Source organism: Zootoca vivipara, chromosome 1 (assembly GCF_965207765.1).
Source record: "Zootoca vivipara chromosome 1, rZooViv2.hap1.1, whole genome shotgun sequence".
Classification (NCBI taxonomy): Eukaryota; Metazoa; Chordata; class Lepidosauria; order Squamata; family Lacertidae; genus Zootoca; species Zootoca vivipara.
The window spans coordinates 25,273,998-25,286,993 of record NC_142582.1 but is presented as its reverse complement, the minus strand read 5'-3'; the positions used below and the strand labels follow the sequence as shown (position 1 = coordinate 25,286,993).

The window sequence follows — 12,996 nt, the reverse complement described above, 5'->3', positions numbered from 1 at the left end:
TCTAATGGCACTGTAACGCTTTACTGTTGATTTCCAGAAACATTTTATGAAGCATTTGTTTTCCAGAGACATATGCATGAAAGATTAGTAAATGTTCGGGGGGGGGGGGGACACACACACAATAGTACAGATTGTTTAATCTTTTATAAATGGTTATTCCTTCAATATTCTTTTTAAAGGTCTGGAACGAATGCTTAACGCTTATACGGAATCTCCACAGTTCTCAGATGCAAAGAATCAGAATGATATCACTGAGCAGCTTGATGAGGTAACATTTTTTGACTGTAATCTATAGTTTTATACCATCTTTTTAATGCCTGCCTGGGCTTAATTTGTGTTCAGTTCAAATCCAGCTTTCACTAATATCTAATGCCCATGCCACCCACAATCACTAGAAAATCAACTGGGCAGGTTTGGAATAGAATAACCTGCCAAATTGGATGTGATTTGTTTTAGGACAAGAGACAGTAAGAGAAGTAGTACATTTTAAACTGGAAGTCTGACTGTGTGTGTGTCAACTAGTGATGGTACAGAAATTTGATTCAGTTTGCATTTAAAGGTGAACCTATGTAATCTGCATTTTTCAAAACAATATGTAAACACAGCCATCCTTCAAAATTCACTTCTCTAAATTATGGCATTGCAACCAAATCCTGCGTACAAAAATTCATATAAGTAGGATAAAGTGTGCATACAAATGCATATATTACTGAAAACAATATACAAAAAATAATTATATTGGGGAAATTGCTTTGCAAGAAATATCTTTTAACAGGCAAACTTGCATACAAACGTGAGTATATTAGGAAAAATGTGCAAACATGAAAATGTGGAGAACTAAACTGAACATAAATTGGGAAAACGTGGAAACGAAGGGAAATCAAAACTGAGATTCACCCATCCCTAGGGTCAACCCCTGCCCCCACCTGAAATCAACATGAAACAAAATACCATTTTACTAAAAGTAAATTGTAAACAATTGTAAAAACTATTTATTTTATTTTAAAAACTATCTGCATTACTAGACATCTCTGAAAGTTATCCTTCTGCAAGCAAACCACTTCAAGCTGGCGACTGTGCTTGCAGAAATTGAGCAGATGCCCAAACCAGTCGAACCCTGGAACTGCATTTCAAAATGGAAGGAAAAGGTACTATGAAGGGTTGTGGCTTATGTCAAAGCACTTTTAGGGAACACTAGCTGGCCCTGCCGCACATTGCTGTGGCTAATCCCTGTGACTGCCCCCACCCTGTGCCGATCCATGACGTATCCCGTCCCCTCCCCCCCAACTCATCCCTGTGAATGGTCCCACCGTGTCCTGACCTATCCCGTCCCCTGGCCCCCCCAATCCCCACCCAGGCGAGTCAGTACCTCCGTTTGGCCTAGTCTGTAAAGGCTTCGGTCTAGTATATAAACGGCAGCCGAAGTGCTGTTGAGAGGGAAGGTTCTATAGGTATAGTACCAGTGTAGCCGCCGCTGGAGGGCGCTGGTTTGCAACCTGGCTCTTTTCCCAGCATGCACTTTTGTCTGATTTGTGAGTTCTGGAACACGTGGTTTTGGGGTTTTTACCTGGCCCAGGTGCAACATCTGTCTACGCAAACGGTATGGGCTTGATCTCATACTCGCATGCGGCATTGTGTCAAAATTTGAACGCAATCGGTCAAGCAGTTTTGGTGAAAAGTAGATACTAACAGACATGGCCAGTTTACATTTATATACATATAGATGTGTGAAACTATTACAGCCTTCTGTACATCCTAGTCCTTTCACCTGCCATTAGTGGGACCAGAATGTCATTGCTGGTAAGAGCATACATTTGGGAAAGATGATGATGATGATGATGATGATTATTTTTATTTTTACAATACAGCTAAACAAAAGTTTTTACTTACTCTTCAAAGTACTTATTTAGTTATCCTGTACCTTGAACTTTAAGTGTCTGCTTTGGCATCACAAATCTTACTATGATAGAGCAGAGTAATCTTTAGGAAGTCTTTTGGATTGCTAGATTGTGCTGTACACTGGTTTTCAACTGCTCACTTTTTAGCTGCAAACTGCACTCCTGTGTTGTTCAAGTATATTTATTTTCACCTGCCTTTAGGTACAGTATTTTTCCCAAAACTTTTAGCATTTCTCCTGTTAACAATAATGCTTTTTTCTTTCCCTCAAAACATGATAGGACTGTGTGCATCACTCTGTGGCAATCACCTGCCCTGTTAAGAAGAAACACTTTAAGCAAACTTTGAGCACAGGGGCCACCAGTGAAGAAGGAATTAACAGGAGTTGTCCGCCAGGTAAGGACACAATCCACTGCAGGATCAGCATGTGAAGTCTAGGGTTCCCTTCTCTCTCATAATCACATAGTTGGCAAAATGGCTGCCATTCTGGTACAGTGGTACCTCGGTTTTTGAATGTCTCCGCTGATGAAGATTTCGGATTTTGAACGCTGTAAACCAGAAATGCTTCGGTTTTTGAACACGCCTGAAGTCAAACATGCCACGCAGCTTCCGCTGAGTGCAAGACCCTGAGGCCTAAGCTGTCGGCTATTGAGTTTTTGGTTTTCAAACGTTTCAGAACTCAGTCTTCCAGAACGGATTACGTTCGAAAACTGAGGTACCACAGTAACAGTAGAAAGCTAAGGAGCAAGTGAAAGGTTTCTAGCTAGTAAGATGTCTCTCAGTTTCGGTACAAATTAGAAGCATAAAAAGCAGCTGAGCCTGCTGGCGGCTCAAATATTGTGTTAGTAATAATGATGATGATGATGATAATTTTATTATTTGTACCCCACCCATCTGACATAATAAAGCATTTAAAAGCTTCCCTATACAGGGCTTCCTTCAGATGTCTTCTAAAGAATAATAATAGGATTATTCTTCCCCTTCCTCTGTGGTGAGGCTCTGCATTTTCTGAGTGCTTGCCACCCTCCGGTCCTTCAAATTGCTGTCAGGTTCTAGAAATATGCATGTACAGCTATATAGTATGGGTGCTTTTTCTGTCCAGAAGCAAATACAGTGGTACCTCGCAAGACGAATGCCTCGTGCAACGAAAAACTCACTAGATGAAAGCGTCTTGCGATGTTTTTGGTGACTCGCAAGACGAAGTTTTCAATGGCCGCACTTCACAAGACAAAGTTTTTTGGCTTTTTTTTTTTGCCGCAGCAACCCGCACTTTGCAAGACGAAATTATTGCTAGACGAAGCGACTCGCGGCACGAATTAATTTTGTCTTGCGAGGCACCACTGTAATGCCACCTGCAAAAAGGGAAAACAGCAGTACAACTCCCAGGCCAAAATGTAAACTATAATCAAACATCAGTTTTCTTAAATAATTTAAAAGAGGGCAACATACCTAAAATGGAACAAAATACACCTGGCCCTTCAGATCCAAGCTGTTTTCAAATCTCTCCATCTCAAAAAATTAATTCAGGGGCTATAATTGGGTTGTTGTTGTTTTAAAAGAGCTAGCTGTTAGCACAAGACAATATTTGTTATAGCCTGCTGTAAATATTATCACTTTTGTCCAAACTTTACAGTAGCTGTTAGCAATTCTCTACCGCCAGAGAATGGTGATGCAGTGTATGGAACTTGTACAGCTTTATATGATTACCACGCTGAAAGGGAGGACGAGCTGTGCTTGAATAAAGGTAACGGCAACATTTCCCCTTCTCTAATCTCAATGTAAGAGAAAAGCCCCACTGGATCAGACCAAAAGCCCATCTACTCCAGCATCCTGTTCTCAGTGGCCAACAGAGGGACTAGCTTGAAACCCTTGAAACCCATTTCTGGCTACAAAACCAGGGGTAGAGTTTTAACTTTATACTGAAATAAGCTCTTGGGGGAGGGACTGAAACCTGCCCACTCTCCATCTAGTTTGGCTCTAAGCATATATATGGAAGAACACTTAAAAGCACAAGCCATACTCAAGAATGGTTTATCTGGTTTGGTCTCCACAGAGAAACCCTTCTGTTCTTTTGAAGGATGGTAAAGACAGAGTACTTTCTAAACCTATGTCGCTCATAGCTGCCAAGTTATCCCTTTTTTTAAGGGATTTTCCCTTATGCTGAATAGGCTTCCTCGCGAGAAAAGGGAAAACTTGGCAGCTATGATGTCGCTTCCTTAAGAAACTTGTGTGAACTGCCCCTAAGATCTTGTTTATTTGACCAAGGAAGTTAAAGTAACACTATGCACATTACTTTATTAGGTGATGTGATTGAAATTCACCAGAAGGAAGAGGATGGATGGTGGTATGGATCTCTCAATGGGAAAATAGGTATTTTCCCTGCTACATATGTGGAAGAATTAATTCCCTCTACCACCAAGAGCCTCAATGAAGATGATGAAACGTCATTTTAAACTGAAAAACCACAACTGGGACAGATTGCAAATGCAACTAACAATATGGATTTATTCACTTTGACAAGACATCAGTTCAAGCTTCTCTAAGTGCCTGCTCTTTCTTTCTTTAGAACTTTTTCACGTTCTAAAGAAAATATTGAGAAAGCCTTGATATGAAACTCAACTTTCATTCGTTAAATTATTGTCATTATCATAAATAATTAAAAACAATTGTAATACCAAATTCAAGCTCTATCTGAAGGTCAAATATTTACGATAAATGCCTACTTTCTTTTATTTAAACAGAAAAGATATCCAGACAGATTTACATATATAACAACATATCATTTGTAAGTCAAAGCGATGAAGGCTTTCCTGATGTTAGCAATAAATGCAGAAAAATTGTTGGTTTCCCTCACTTTTTGCTGCAGTTCTTCTATACAGTCCAGAGGAGGAAAACAAGAAACCACTAGGAGAAAATAGTGATAAACATGAGTTGTTTCATAAATTGCTACTTTATCCAAACCATGAAGTTAGTGAATCTTAATATACAGTACTGGAAGTAACAATTCTTGCTGCAAAGATTAGATGACTTTTAAAAGCAGAATCTAAAAACTAATGCCTTTTTACGTGTGGAGAGAGAATGAATATCTGAGATTAGATTTATAGGAAACAGTTCCACTATGAAATGCAACAGTGCCTGGAAACTTTATACATACCTTCATAAGCTCCCTCTTCATTTATGGTAAGGGTAAGTATGTATGGTTTCTCAAGATCTTTGTGGTCAATACAACGGAATATAAACTGCAAATGATTTGCTGAAGGCAAAAACAATATTTTGTTAAGTGTGTCAGGTAACATAAATCATTTGCATGCGTTTCATGTCCCTGCAACGTTTTACTAAGTCTTAAACTGCTGCTGTATTTTTACCAAGTTAAAGGATTCACATTACATAGAAATGTATCTGCTCAGTCTCGATAGCACCAGTCATCCTATTTTGTTCAAATTACGCTCTGAAAATTAGGGGGGCTGGATTCAGAGATCCACGGATGGAGTTCTGCTCATGGGATGCTCCTGTTCACAGAATGGGGAAAGGCAAGTTTCATCAATCCCACTCCAAGTGAGGGAGTGCCTCAAACCACATAAGAGTTGGTAGGGTAGGCTGCAGGGGAAAGTAGCCCTTTCCATGAGCAGAGGCCTCATTAGAACATGTGCCTCTTCAGTGAAAAGGATTCTCATTCTGATGACTGATATCACCCTATCTGATTACTTAAATCGTTATCATCTAACGTGAACTGCCACCCTCCTATCTGTTTTCCATATACCTAGCACAGTATATTGCTCAATCAAAACTGCATTTGGAAGGGAAGAGAGAATGTGTACAATAATCCCAATTTCTGGCCTCTTCCTTATGGAAGTATGCAAGTAAAACAATCCAAGATTATGATAATTGATTGGATAGGCAACATGAACCCACAGGGGAAAAAACAGAAGCAGGCATAATTTTGGTTTAGGTACTTAGAGAACTGATAGCGTAATGATACATGATGTAATGCTAGGGTGTTCCATCTCAAAAAGCTGCCTTGTGAACAAAAAAGCAACATGTTTGTTGCCATGATTGCAAAATCCTCTTTTCCCTACTGCCCCTGTAAAATGAGATTACTGACAGCACCGAACAGTTGTAGTGGTTGCTTCTCACTCATCTATAAAGGACCCAGAAAGGACCGGCACTATCAGCACCAATTATCCATTAGACAATGCACTTGCAGCACACGAGTATATGCTGGAGGCAGTGGCTTTCTCCTTTACAGCAGCCTTTTGTACAGGTGTTATGGCAGACTTGCATGGGAAACTGTTTCTATTCAAGTTCACTCTTGTTGCATTTTATGGGGCAGTTAATGGATTAATTCTGCTACAGCAAAACATTACTTAGTCACACCCAGAAATTATAGAAATGAACACATCAGTCTTACCACCAGTTTTGCGTATTTCTAACCCAAGCCGCTCTTTAAATAGTTTTTCGGACTTATGAAGTCTTTCCATGATTTCTTCTGTGGGCTTGCTTTTAACTGAGATTTAAACAAAATAAGACGCAGTATTTTTTTTTCATCCATGCCATTAACCTAAAGTTGTATTTTTTAAAAAAAGTATTTTATAAACCTATCAAATCATGGCCTCTCTTTTTTGCTGCCTCGTCTGAATTCTAAAAAATGAGGAATTAATCCATGCTATTTTTAAAAAATATACTATTCAATGAGCCACCTGCCCCATCGAAATTTCATTTTCTAGATGTGGTTTGTCCCTACTCAACCGAATACCTTAATATGAAGACATCTTTCCCACCAATGTTTTTTTATATATATATTAAGGTATTTTGATGGGTCATTTTGCTTCCCAAGTAAGAAAGCAAGTCTTACCATATAATCCTATGTACAGTGGTACCTCTACTTACGAATTTAATGCGTTCTGAACGCACATTTGTAAGTTGAATCCCATAGGAATGCATTGGGAGAAAAAATTCGTAAGTAGAAAAAATCCTATCTAAACCGCATCCAAGATGGCGGACGGAGCTCCGTTCGTAAGTAGAAACATTCGTAAGTAGAGGTACCACTGTATATATACTCAGAAGTATGCCAAGGATTGCAGTCATAGTCCTTTCTATTGCCCTAAATGTAACACACTTGTAAAGCTCCTAAAAGTGTCATATTTTAATGCATCCATTCAGAAGTGACACTTGCATGAGCTGTCAGATTTTTATAAATCACAAGCAAATACATCACACAGTCATACCTCGGTTTAAGTATGCCTCGGTTTGAGTATTTTCAGTTTAAGTACTCCGCGGACCTGTCTGGAACGGATTAATCCACTTTCCATTACTTTCAATGGGAAAGTTCGCTTCAGGTTAAGTACGCTTCAGGTTAAGTACAGACTTACAGATTTACAATTGTGTTTGTAAACTGAGGTACCACTGTACATTTTAGTACACATTTCACTATGGGGAAATCATCTTCATGGAGTTAAACTAATGTGATGTGGCCTTTTGTCACACATTTCTCAAATAGTATGGCATTCTCCAATCTCTCCAGAACTAGAATTCATTACAAGTATCACCATTTTGATTGTGACTTACTTTTACTTTTTCTGATCAATTCTTCTCTGAGCTCTTGAATAGCAGCCAGCAAGTCTGCCTCTTCCTTTTTGCCATCCTTAAGGTCAACAAGAACTTCAGATAATTTCGCCTGTTTTTCCTCCATGGATTTGTTCTTCTGATAAGCTTCTACATGCAACAGGGAGAACTTGTAAAACTTTACTCACTGCTCACCCCATATTCCTGATAATTTACAAACAAGTTGAAAAGCATTGCTACCGATATTAATAATTGGCAGACCCCACCTCTTATATCCTACCATTGTGAGAACTGTCCACTTATTTCTATAATCAGCTTCATGTTCATTATGAGTTTCTTATCCCATAAATTCTAAGTCTGCTGATTAATCTTTAGTAACAGAACAACAGTTTGACATTTTAGATTTTAGATCCTATTTTGCTGCTTGAAGCAAAACGGGAAGTGGCACCCTGCCCTGCTGTTACCCTGCACGCCCTGCCGTATTTGCCATGGCAGAGAAGCGGTGGTGCTTTTTTCAGACAATATCTCACTGATTTGGGGTGAGATCTCACATAAAATGGATGTGATCTTATTCAAAATTGGTGCTGCTGGCAGTGCTTCTCGGCAGCTGGCAGAGGGGCAAGGCAGGATACCTGCAAGAGTGCCACCTGAGGCCGTGGGCTCTCCCTGCCTAATGGCTGGGCCAGCTCTGGAAGCCAATATCTATAAGTTAACACAACAAAGCATTTCTCAACTCCCTTCTCACTATATTCAAACCTTGTTTTCAACCACCACATTTTCCCGTGTCCCCCACCTTCGCTCGCTCTACTCAAAACTCAGCCATGGTTTAAAACTACCACTTCCTGCCCCCCCTCCCTTAGTGTTGCTTCATCCCTGCCTTACTTAAACCTCTCCATCTTCCATTCCAATATTATTTGACTCCTAGTACCATGTGTTGTCTTCTACATTAAGTTCCAGATTCCATGTAGCCATTTAGAACAAGTCTTTAATTAACAAGCAAACACTCATATATTACAGGTAGGTAGCCGTGTTGGGCTGACGTGGTCGAAACAAAAATTAAAAAAAAAATTCCTTCCAGTATGAGCTTTCGTGTGCACGCACACTTCTTCAGATACACTGAAACAGAAGTCACCAGACCCTTATGTATAGTCAGAAGGTGGGGAGGGGTATTACTCAGAAGGGTGGTGGGAATGGGTGATTGGCTATATATACATAAGGGTCGGGTGACTTCTGTTTCAGTGTATCTGAAGAAGTGTGCATGCACTCGTATATTTTCAACATCCATTATTTAACCTTCTCTAACTAAACAAGCTCAGTGACAGGCTTGCTCTAAGATTTCTATACACCTTAAAGATACAGTAAGATACGTCTGCAAAAGTGAGAGGGCTACAGAATCAGAGGGAGGAAGAGGCATGGAAAAGGGAGGAATCTCAGTGCAAGCAATAGTTGAGAAAAGGAGGGAGGGAAAGGGAGGTGAAGATGAAAATGAGGGAGTGCAAAGGGAGTTTGCAAAAAAGGAAGGAGTAGGCATCATGGCCATGATTGTGAAGTTGAAAGCAGGAGTATGACGATGACTTCAGAATAGGAGGGGATATTTGCTTCATTATTGGGCAGAAGGTGAAAAGGGTGCTTAGGAGGAAGGTGGGATGGAGTTAGTTTGTGTACAGGGTGGGGCTCGCAGAAAAGGGGAGACAAGGTATGAACTCATGCAAAAATATTTCATGAAAAACTCATACTCTACCATCTGTATACTCATGAAATTTAATGATCATCTTGTCCCCGTCTATTAATCTCTCTGACCATTTATCTGTAATTAAAAAATTAAAAAACAGAGTTATCTGCCAGCCCGATCCTGAAACTTTTGTGCTTTCGAATGACTCGACAACCGAATTTTTCGACTTACGAATGGGGCAAATGGCTGCGTGCTTACGATTTTTTCGACATCCAAACGGAAACTGTGGTGCTTTAAGATAGGGTTTTTTTTACTTACGAATTTTTAGATGGGGTTGCTTCGACTTACGATTTTTTCCATTTCCAATGCATTCCTATGGGAAATCGCATTTCCAGTGGCATTTATCGACTTATGAAGGTGCCTTCGGAACGGATTAAATTCGTAAGTCGAGGCACCACTGTATACCCATATATGCCTCCCCAACCCAACATTGCTGAGAGACACGTGCAGGAGATGGGATGACATGGGACCCAATTTGGCTTTTCTTTCTCCCCCACCAGCCTCCCTCCCAACAGCTTCTTAGCCATGGAAGGGGATTGCTACTAAGGTGCGTCCTGCATTCCACAAATGTTTTAAAGGTTCACCACTTTCTCAGAGTTGCAGTTTAGCATCCCTTGCACGTAGGAAACTGTTTCTGTGTAGAACACCTTTGCCTCCATGGCAGGAAGTGTCAATTAACAATAACTTAATAGCAATAACCCATATAAAATTGTACCTGAAAGTTTACATAAAGACTCCATGCATAAATCACTCCGCGTCAGCGTCTGGTCAATCTTCTCATTGCTACAAGTGATTTTGAACTTAGTCCATAATTCCTTAATGTGTTCTGCAAGTTTTGCTGGTTCATCGTCACCTTTTTCCTGGGCCATGATTCTAAAAAATAGATTATGGCATAGTCACTCAGAAGTTTCTCCAGGTAGACAGACAGGCTTGCTGATTTCCTGGGCAAACGTAAAATAATTGCTTATTAAAAAATCCCACGTACCCAAGTCATTTAGATTTTAAAGGGCAAAACTCTAGGTATCAGAATAAGTGTTGGGCTGTTTACAACTGAATGCTATCATTAATCATAATGAGAGCCATAAAAGCTCTCACAAGACCCTATGTAAATCTCAACATGACAGAGCATATAAAATTAATCCTAACACACACACAACCCTTCAAAATGAATACAGCTTACAGTAATTCTTTAAATACTAAATAATGATGGAGCCAAATAAATTTTTAGTGGGAGTGAGTTTCATAAACTGCCAAGAAAGCCTTGCTCTTGGTAACTGCCTCTTACGGTAGTGATGGGTGAGACTGCAGGACCTGATTTTGTGTTATAAGGTTTGGTATAAGAGGCAACCCTTCGCATAGACAAGACCCAAACTCAAAATATCTTACCAGTACAGAATTGTTGCAATATGCAGCCTCCTGTGCTAAAAGGAATTTCCAAACCATCCTTAAAAGCTGCCTTACTTGCTGTGCTAATAATTCAGCTTGGAAGGAGTCAGAACATGACTCACTAGGGCAAGATTCCCCAGGAATACGATCACAGCAGGCAAACTAGCTTGGCCACAGATGCTCCTTGCACCTCCATTGGCAATGTTTGGGTGCAGATGCTCCCTACAACTACAGCTCATGTAAATCCCTCCCCTCACACAAGACAAGCTGCACAACTCCGTCCAGGTGTTGCCAGCTTTACCATTTTTAAAAAGGGGCATGGGGCCAAAGCTTTCCAGGGGAAGAAATCCAGTAGCAAAATCAAACCATATTGTAAGAAGAGATGAAACTGTTACAATTCTCAACAAGGATAGCTCAGTCAGTAGAGCACGAGATTCTGAATCTCAGGGCTGTGGGTTTGGCCCCCATGTTGGGCTAAAACAGGCATCCCCAAACTTCGTCCCTCCAGATGTTTTGGCCTACAACTCCCATGATCCCTAGCTAAGAGGACCAGTGGTCAGGGATGATGGGAATTGTAATCCAAAACATCTGGAGGGCCAAAGTTTGGAGATGCCTGGGCTAAAATATTCTGGCACTACACGGGGTTGGACTAGATTACCTTTGAGGTCCCCTTCAACCCTACAATTCTATGATTCTTTGAAATCCAGTTGGCAGAGTAAATAAAAAGTCAGTCTTGCTTTCTGACCAGCCACTTGCTTTTTTTATTTCTTTCCAAAATCTTCCTGAGAATGAGACCCTCACGACGTTAATGATGATGTCTATCTAATAAGATTTTAATCATTGGAGTCCATTCCAAATCTACAACTCTATGATTCTAAGCAGGGATCTTAAGGGGCTCCCCAGCCCCCTAAGTATGGAGCTAGACCAGGGGTCCCCAAACTACGGCCCCCGGGCCGGATGCGGCCCAATCGGCCTTCCAATGCGGCCCGCGACGACTCCCGCCGCCCGCTCTCACGGCGCGCGGCGCAGCGACGATCTAAAATATCGGCAAAAAATCGCCGAAAATCCTTTGTGCGCATGCGTATGGGCCTCTCCCGACCCGGAAGAGGTCATTTCTGGTGCACTTCCGGGTCGGGGGAGGCCCATACGCATGCGCACAAGCGATTTTTGGCGATTTTTTCCGCCCGTGTGCGTGTGCGCATGCGCACGGGCGCGCACTCCCCCGCCCTCCGGCCCGCTGCGCGCGCACTCCCCTGCCCTCCGGCCCACTGCGCGGTCGGCGCGGCGGGCACCGGCCCGCCGCGCAGAAAGTCTGGGGACCCCTGAGCTAGACTATTTAACAGAAAAATATCTGACCATTCTCTTTTTTTAAAAAAAAGTTTCTACTTCGTCTGGCAAAATCTGAATTCTCCCTCTCTCACACACAATATAGATCCACAAACTATATAGACATATATACACTACATATAAAAGGTAAAGAGACCCCTGACCATTAGGTCCAGTCGTGACCGACTCTGGGGTTGCACGCTCATCTCACATTATTGGCCGAGGGAGCCGGCGTACAGCTTCCAGGTCATGTGGCCAGCATGACAAAGCCGCTTCTGGCAAACCAGAGCAGCACATGGAACGCCGTTTACCTTCCCGCTGTAGCGGTTCCTATTTATCTACTTGCATTTTGACATGCTTTCGAACTGCTAGGTTGGCAGGAGCTGGGACCAAGCAACGGGAGCTCACCCTGTCACAGGGATTCGAACCGTCGACCTTCCGATCAGCAAGCCCTAGTTCTGATCAGCAAGCCCTAGGCTCAGTGGTTTAACCACAGCGCCACCTGGGTCCCACTACATATACGTACACTACATATACATACACATACACATATATAGACAAAATAAAAATAAAATAGAAAAATTCCTTCCAGTAGCACTTTAGAGACCAACTAAGTTTGTCATTGGTATGAGCTTTTGTGTGCATGCACACTGCACACGAAAGCTCATACCAACGACAAACTTACGGTAGTTGGTCTCTAAGGTGCTACATGAAGGAATGTATTTTATTTTATTTTTATATTGTTTCGACGGCAGACCAACACGGCTACCTACCTGTACATATATAGACACTACTGTACACTACATACACATACACATACACACAAACACATAATATCCACTATCTATTCTATACACACCACACACACACACACGCGCACACACACACACACACTTATATAACGAGAGAACACGCCAGCAGACACTTCCCTCCCCCCTCCGTCAGACGAGTTCCCCCCCCCCCATACCAAGGGACGCCACGGCTGCAAACCCGAGCCTGTCTCCCCGCAGCGAACAAGTGGCCGTGTCCACGCCGCCTTGTTCTCGGAGCGGGGCTGCCACTCAACTCACGCCCCGCGCGCGGCCTCCAGACTC

General features: G+C 41.8%; 2 protein-coding genes across 4 annotated transcripts in view; one reads left to right on the top strand and one right to left on the bottom strand.

Moving 5' to 3' along the window:
* NOSTRIN (nitric oxide synthase trafficking) overlaps positions 1-4,383 on the top strand; it is a 25,331-nt gene extending 20,948 nt beyond the window's left edge. For both annotated transcript variants that reach the window (XM_035133177.3, XM_035133169.3), the window contains 5 exons: positions 180-268; positions 1,026-1,148; positions 2,178-2,292; positions 3,530-3,640; positions 4,198-4,383. In XM_035133177.3, the coding sequence (XP_034989068.1) occupies positions 180-268; positions 1,026-1,148; positions 2,178-2,292; positions 3,530-3,640; positions 4,198-4,349 (590 nt within the window). In that variant the 3' untranslated portion in view covers positions 4,350-4,383. The remainder of the gene's footprint in view (positions 1-179; positions 269-1,025; positions 1,149-2,177; positions 2,293-3,529; positions 3,641-4,197) is intronic.
* Positions 4,375-12,996, bottom strand: SPC25 (SPC25 component of NDC80 kinetochore complex). Of its 2 annotated transcripts, none has more exons than XM_035133188.3 (7): positions 12,870-12,996; positions 9,906-10,063; positions 9,200-9,265; positions 7,462-7,608; positions 6,305-6,400; positions 5,051-5,149; positions 4,375-4,800 (listed from the first exon to the last, which is right to left on the bottom strand). In XM_035133188.3, the coding sequence occupies exons 2-7, from the start codon at positions 10,057-10,059 to the stop codon at positions 4,676-4,678; spliced, it is 687 nt and encodes a 228-aa protein (XP_034989079.1). In that variant the 5' UTR covers positions 10,060-10,063; positions 12,870-12,996; the 3' UTR covers positions 4,375-4,675. The 2 variants fall into 2 exon arrangements, with proteins under 2 accessions (XP_034989079.1, XP_088516929.1); XM_088660803.1 differs by having other exon boundaries at positions 12,893-12,996.

Coding starts and splice junctions, on each gene's coding strand:
- SPC25 (XM_035133188.3), bottom strand. CDS start 10,059: ATGGCCCAGGAAAAAGGTGACGATGAACCAGCAAAACTTGCAGAACAC. Junction 6,401..7,461: donor ATTGATCAGAAAAAGTAAAA/GTAAGTCACAAT, acceptor TTTAAATCTCAG/TTAAAAGCAAGCCCACAGAA. Junction 4,801..5,050: donor TGAAGAGGGAGCTTATGAAG/GTATGTATAAAG, acceptor ATTTTCTCCTAG/TGGTTTCTTGTTTTCCTCCT.